At 39.3% G+C, this 7,601-nt stretch overlaps 1 protein-coding gene across 1 annotated transcript; it reads left to right on the top strand.

Annotated features, from left to right (window-relative positions):
- Nucleotides 1-963: 963 nt before the first annotated feature.
- On the top strand, nucleotides 964-2,882 carry LOC103643171 (uncharacterized). Its single transcript, XM_020547227.1, has 5 exons — nucleotides 964-1,204; nucleotides 1,291-1,503; nucleotides 1,608-1,700; nucleotides 2,288-2,392; nucleotides 2,508-2,882. Exons 1-5 carry the CDS (start codon nucleotides 983-985, stop codon nucleotides 2,880-2,882), a joined length of 1,008 nt encoding a protein of 335 aa, XP_020402816.1. The 5' UTR covers nucleotides 964-982.
- The last annotated feature ends 4,719 nt before the right edge of the window (nucleotides 2,883-7,601 follow it).

Genomic DNA, 7,601 nt, shown 5'->3' on the forward strand with positions numbered 1-7,601 from the left:
TATCATTTATTTTTAGAAGATACAGAACCTACTCCTACAGACTATGAGAAATAGAGGGCAATTACAATCATGAAGAATAATCAAATGATGCAACGGTTAGGGATTCATCAATTACAGTCAATGATGGCTAGTATTCCAAGTGGAAGGATGAACGATAATGCTCCTTAGGAATCTGGATCGTTGTATGATGGTGATGATATTGAAGACTCTGAGGATGAGATGGTCAGTAACGTAATAATTCGTGTTTTCTCTTCCAATTATTTTGTCATATTTTTTCTTCCAATTATTTTGTCATTACCTTTGCTTTTCCGATCAAACATACAATATATTATGTTGTACCTATGCAGGAATCCCTAGTTGATAAGTCTGTAGCCAGCCACATCCCCAACAATGGTGCTGAAATCTCTTCGAAAAATACAAGAGCCTCTAAAAGGGTTGTTGCACCTGGAGTGCAAGAACAACCAATTAGAGTTACTAGGCGAAGGAGTGCTACCATAAACCAAGAGTCCAACCAAAATATAATGGCTGGTATACTATCTGATTCTTGTGATGCCACAAACCAAGATTGCATCCAACACATATCTACTGTTGTACAACCTAGTTCACCAATAGAGACCGAGAGCGAAGATCCCACCGGAGACCAAGGCGAGTGATTGTCTATACACTGTGTTCCTATAAATTTATTCTATACCAATACAACTACATCAAATTATGTTCAATTTCTCTGATAATAGGATTATGTATATCGAATTAAAATGTTTCAGATGTTGTAGCTTGTTCTTTCTCTATAGGCTTTAATATTGAGATCTTATCCTTGCATAATACTAATAAATTCTTAACTGTGTTCACTATACATATCATGAATTGTTCAGTCTAGGTATGCAAAGAATTAGGATTGATTCTTGTAATTTTGGTGTCATACTAGTTATTAATTTTCTTATACTCACCGCAATAAATAGAACTAGTACCAAGGCAAAGAAGTATGGGCAGGCAACTTGAGTCATTAAGCAGAGGATTAGGCATTAAGATTCCAATCCAGATTCGTGAAGGGAAAAGAAGACCAGAGGCACCTATCCAAGCTGCCAAATTTGCATCAGAGGGTGGGATCGTACTTAGGCAGCACATGCCGATATTTTCACATTGGAAGGAGTACAAGAAGAAAGAGAATGCTGGTAAAATAGAAAACTACATTGGAAAGATTGCTGTAAGTATCTTCGTACTCCATTTTCCTCAAATTTTGTATATCATTCTTTTCAAACATATATGCTGAAATCCCTACTAATTGACCAGGGACAATTCACCATGGATGCTAATAATACAGCAGTGAGAGCAGCATGTATTGATATGCTAAAGGGTGGTCATCGCCAGATGAGGTATAACCTAAAAAAGAAATACTTCAATGAGGTTCCTCCAAATCTAGTGAGGACTACATCGCCTATTTCGTGCATGACTGATGACCAATGGAAACTTCTAGTAGAAATGTGGTCTACCTCAAAGCACAAGGTATTTGCATTCAACCTCTAGTTTTCTCCATTTAAATAATGATGTACCTTTTTGAATTTATATTCGCTCTATTGTGCTGTCATACTCACTTATTCAATGCATAGGACACATGTATGAAGAACAAAATTAGTCGTGAACAAGTAAAGTTTCCACAAGGCACAGGCTCTCAATCCTACATTGCAAAGGCATACTCATTGGTAAGAAAATTACCATGTCATACATAAACTTGTTTAGTATCTGCACACTTGATTGAAGTCAATAAGATAAAAATGATACTTAGAATTAAAGATATTAGTTGTTTATTTTCTAAATGGGCACTTCCAGTACAGGCTACCCATTCAAATTTTTGAATGCTCCTGCTAACTGTTCATGTATAGGCTTGCAAATAAGTATTGTGCTGTTATAAAAAATGCACTATGCTAATATCCATGTATAGCTACAGATTGGATGCTTTTGAATGCTTATGCTACCTGATGTTTATTTATAAGGACTGCTCTTGATTAAATATATTTTAACTGCATCATATACTTGATTACTCTCATAGTGGCAATGCTTATAATACATATAGTTTTACATCTTAGATATTGTGTACGCTTCTGCTAGCAGATTCTCACGCACAAATGAAATTAAGTATCTGTATTTAATATCTCATACATCCTATGCTTTTTAATTAATTTGTTGTATAACTGACTGTTGTAATCTTATACTATATGCTTCACCAAACTAAATGTCCAACTTGTGCTAATTGTTCCTTGCTAACAAAAATAAATTCATATCATGTCAGAAGCAAGAAAAATTTAAAGATACCGAACCTAGTGCAATTGATCTTTTCAAGGAGATGCATTGCAGCAAGAAGAAAGGGTTTAGTGAATCTGTCCAGAAAGCTATTGTAAGAACCTTTTGCCCTTTCACTTCTACCTCCCATTATGCAATGCACTAGGTTGATCTCTGTGTGCTATGTTGATATGGAATTGCAATATACTAAGTTGATCTCTGTATGCTAGGTTGATATGGAATCAATGGCAGCAACACCAGTTGAAGATGGACACCATTCAAAGTCTTCAACAGAAGTAGTCTCCCAAGTGCTGCCTAAATCAAGTTTATTCCTTCAGAATGTAGGCTTGGCAACCTCTAACAGAAGCTCTTCAGGAAATGTTTCAGCAAAGGTGCAGCAACTTGAGTCTCAATTGGATACTGAGCGGCAAGAAAAAGACGAACTACGAGATGAAGTCCAAAGCTTGAAGGCTAAGACACAGGCGTCTGACGAGACCATTGCTAAGCAATCTGATGAGATTGCAGATTTAAAGAAGTCCATAGCAGAAAACAATAACCTCCTTCGCCAGATTTTAAGCATCAATCGTAGCCAAGTGTCTCCTTAAATATGCCTGCCAACTTGATGGTGTCAAGATACATCACATACCATATGGAGGACTAAAGTTATATGAGCTTAAGTTACATGTTTATTAGGATTTATGTTATTGGAGTCCAAATTTGTTTTTTGTTTAAATACTTGTGCTCGATGAAATTTTTTTTGTTATACTTGGAAATTATATAATTTTGGTATTGCAATTGGTTTTGTTTGATGACATATTTTATGCATGATGAAACAATCATAAGTGCCAATTGTGTGGATTTATAATATTTTGCTTTATGACGTATATATTGGTCACGAATGATCTACCAGACCATCTGCCATGTCATCAACAATTATGATATAAATTCTTGCTATGTTGCCACATTTATGATGAAAAAATATGTCATGAAGCTCTGCCACGTCAACTGCCATGTCACATGCCACATCATTAAGTTTATGGCGAATCTATTCGTCATAGCTTTGTGCCACATCATCATCCACGTGGCAAGATGTGGTGGCACATTTTCTGACGTTTACAACCCTATTTGTGACATTTACGAGTGTCATAGATGTAGTGACAAATACATTATTCGTCATTAAAATCTATGACATTTGTTGACATATCGTCATAGTAGTTCCTTTACCACGCACCTTCTGTGACAATGGACTTTTTGTCACAACACCGTCACAACAAACTAACATATGACATAAAACCTCCTCTTTGTGACGTAATAATATGGTCATAGAAGGCCCCCTGTGCTGTAGTGAATTCAGATTTGAACTGCAAGTCTATCAAAAAATAGAAAACAGTGAATGCAAAAATGATATTAATGTTATTTAGCATAAGTTATGGCCTATTTTAGAAGTAGACTTGGATTTTCGAGCACCATGCTCATGAAACATGACCGTAAACTTGTAATCAAGTTGTTTTAAAATGTATAAAATACAAACAAAGTCAGAAAATCATAAAACTTATCGACATGTCATGATATCATATGTACATCCTCTGATAAAAAATTTAAAATGTTTTGTGAAAGTTGTCACATATTACGTGTAGAAAACTAGACAGCCTTCACATGAAATCATGAACACTGAGCTACGATGACAAACTTCAAAATGCATGTTTGGTACCATTACTCCATACATGACTTACCAACGTATGGGCTATTCTGCGCCTGGTATGTTCACGATAAGTTTCCATGCCAAGTTTGCAAGAAAGCTCTTAGATTCATTTAGTTGAAGAAGGTAAGTTCCCATGCCCAGTTTGCAAGAAAGCTCTTAGATTCATTCAGTTGAAGAAGGGTGAAAAATATTCGTCATTTGATAAACATCGACAACTTCTCCCTGCTAACCATGCATTCCGACTAGACATCAAGAACTTTATGAAAGGTGTTGTAGTGACAGACTGTCCACCTGCAATGATGACTAGTGCCAAAGTTCGTCAATAGATAGATGGTCTCGTGGCCAACCCAGAAGGTGGGTTTGTGGGATATGGAGCATATGTGGACATATAAGCCGAGCTTGACTCGGCTCCCCTATTATGATGACTTGCTCCTTCCACACAACATTGAAGTGATGCACACTGAAAAGAATGTCGCCGAGGCACTTTGGACAATAATTATGGACATTCCTGATAAGTCAAAGGATAACATAAAGACAAGAGTGGATCTAGCAGCGTTATGTGATAAACCAAACCAAGAGATAAAGCCGCCTAGTGGTGGAAAGACATGGAGAAGGCCTAAGGATGATTTCATCTTCAGCAGGGCCCAAAGGAAGGAAGTAATACAGTGAATCAAGATGTTGATGTTCCCTGATGGGTATGCAGCTAACCTGAGTAGGGGGTGAACTTATCTACTCTACGAGTCTTAGGGATGAAGAGTCATGACTTCCACATATGAATTGAATGAATTCTTCCGGCGATGGTTCGAGGCTATGTCCCTAAGCATGTATGGCTAGCGCTTGCAGAGTTGAGCTATTTCTTCCGCCAGCTTTGTGCAAAAGAGTTATCTCAGACTATGATTGTAGACTTGGAAAGAATGACACCTGTGTTACTGTGTAAGCTAGAGAAGATCTTTCCACCCGACTTCTTCAATCTGATACATCATTTGATTCTTCATCTCCCGTATGAGGCACGAATGGGGGCATGCATGGATGTTGGTGCTATCCAATCAAGAGATGTCTAAAGACTATCCGAAAGAAATGTAGAAATAAATGCAAAATCAAGGCTTCCATTGCAGAGGCATACATTCTAGAGGAGGTGTCAAAATTCACAACAACTACTATGGTGACAAACTGCTGAGCGTGCATAATCCCCCCTCGTTACAATAATGGCGGCAATGAATCGAACCTCAACATATTTCGAGGGCAACTGAGAGATGAAGAGTGGCGTCATATCATGCTATATGTATTGATCAACCTTGAAGATGTGACACCATACATGGAACAATTTCTTCAAGAATTCTAGCGTCAATCAAGGGACCCAACTCCACAGGAATATGATATCCTTCTTAGAAAGGGTGTAGGAAATGGATTGTCCGATTTCATTTTCTAGTTCAAATGTAAGGTATGTACTTCGTTTGTCATTTGAAGTTGCTCTTACATGCGAATAATATCACAATCTAGCGTGTTTGAACTTGCAGGGCTAAAGAGAGTCGTCTATGAGTGCCGAGTTGAGACAAGTAGCCAATTGCTTTGCATATAGGGTCAGGAGATATTCTGGGTATGACGTCAATGGATACCGTTTTCGCACAACAAGCTACGACCAAAGTTGGTCCAATCGAAAAACCATGTGTTCTAGAGTCTTTACGCCCAGGCTTGACGAGATCGAGTATTATGGACGAATCTAAGAAATATAAGAACTCAATTTTCATGGTTCCAAACCTCTTACTCTAGTGATATTCAAATATCATTGGTTTGATCCTGAAGTGATGAGATGAACACATTTTAATCTTGGGCTAGCTGAAATTCGACAAGATTTCACCTTACCAGGAGACGATGTCTATATCGTGGCCCAACAGGCCACATAAGTGTATTATCTCCCATATGTGTGCCAAATGAAAGAACATCTTATGGGTTGAGATGTCGGGTATAAGGTATCACCGCATGGTAAATTACCTGTTCTAAACTAAAGGAAACAATGACGCATAAGAGGGGTGAATTAGGCCTACTAAAACTTCTTTCTAATTTAGGCCACAATCAAATCCCTAGAACAAAACCTATGCAAATAAACAATTTAGAATGAGCAAACTAGGTTTAGTATATGTGTTGCTATCTCTACCGCAAAGCCTAAGTTTCAATCCTAAAAATATAACTAGAAAGGAGAGATTGAAACTTAAGTACTTAATGTAAATGCAGAAGGTAAAGAGCAAGGGTAGAGATGCAAACTCTCATGGATTACGCCGATATTTTTACCAAGGTATCTGGAACCACGCAAGGTCTCGACTAATCCTTGTTGGTGCCCCTACGCAAAGGTAGCCCACGCGAGGGCCAAGCACCACATCGAGTAACTCCATAGAGAGCCACGAGCCTTCTCCACGCGCAAGTGGTGCTCCGCTTCTGGCTCCTCTTGGACACTCCCCGTCGTCTCCACTATCAAGCTTACGATCAAAATGTCGTGGGCCTTGTTCCCTCCAGTACATAGTGGCGGTCGTGACACAAACTCGGTTGTCACGGTCTCGAAAGACTCTCGCCCCACTTGATACAATTATAATGGCTCACGCAAGAGCCAAGGGGGTTGTGTGGTATTTCTAAACACACCCAAGTAACTAGGATTCACCTAGAGCAAGCGCAAACCTAAGCACTTCGTAAAACACCTACGCTAATCACCGAGTGATTCTATTAAGCACTTGGGTGTTTGAGCACTTGGAAGTGTCTACAACATGTATTGGTATGTTCCTTGGCCTCTCACACCTTCAAATGGCCGGTTGGAGGGGGTATAAATAGGCTCCCCTCAATTATAGCCATTGTACAGAAAAGTTGTTGCTTCTATCGTCGGGCGCACCGGACAGTCTGGTGCACACCGGACATGTCCGGTGCCCTGGCCACGTCAGCCGACCATTGAGGTCCATAGCAGTCGACCGTTGGAGCCGACCGTTAACAGACTGTCTGGTGCACACCGGACAGTCTAGTACTACACCGCCCGAGAGTCCCTGGTCGCAGACGTCTCTACACAGACTATCCAATGCACACCGGACATGAACTGTTCATTGTCCGGGGCGCCACGAGAGCGCTGGTTGACTGCCCTCTTCTTAGATTTTTTTCACTATTTCCTTGGGCTTCTTTTGTTCTTGAGTCTTGGACTTCTACACATCTTTTAGGTCTTCTTTTGAGGTGTTGCATCCTCAAAGCCTCAGTCCAATCCTCTTTGCATCCTGTGAACTACAAACACAAACACTAGCAAACACATTAGTCCACAGGTTATGTGGATCATCAAACACCAAAATCATTTAAACAAATGGGCCCAGGTCCATTTTCCTTACACAAACGATGAAGATTATAACTTAGACCCGAACACAAATGACAGAGAGTTCTTCCAAGAAGATGGGCTAGAAGGGCGATTTGAGATAGACTTAACTGAAGCTATCGGAATGGAAGTAGATATTGAAATGGTTGTTGATGAGGAGGATGATGAGGTGCAAAATGAGAATGACTTAGAAATACTTGAAGGCAATGACATTAATGACGAACTTGCGCCTTCAGATGGTGTTGACTATGAAATAGTTGATAGTGATGATGAGACTTATGA

This window comes from Zea mays, chromosome 1, assembly GCF_902167145.1.
Source record: "Zea mays cultivar B73 chromosome 1, Zm-B73-REFERENCE-NAM-5.0, whole genome shotgun sequence".
Taxonomy (NCBI): Eukaryota; Viridiplantae; Streptophyta; class Magnoliopsida; order Poales; family Poaceae; genus Zea; species Zea mays.

Bases quoted from the DNA above. Each gene is read 5' to 3' on its own strand.
- LOC103643171 (XM_020547227.1), top strand. From the start codon at position 983: ATGGGCAGGCAACTTGAGTCATTAAGCAGAGGATTAGGCATTAAGATT. The intron at 1,504-1,607 runs GTATTTGCATTC...TTCAATGCATAG, and splicing joins GGTCTACCTCAAAGCACAAG to GACACATGTATGAAGAACAA. The intron at 2,393-2,507 runs GTAAGAACCTTT...TCTGTATGCTAG, and splicing joins AATCTGTCCAGAAAGCTATT to GTTGATATGGAATCAATGGC.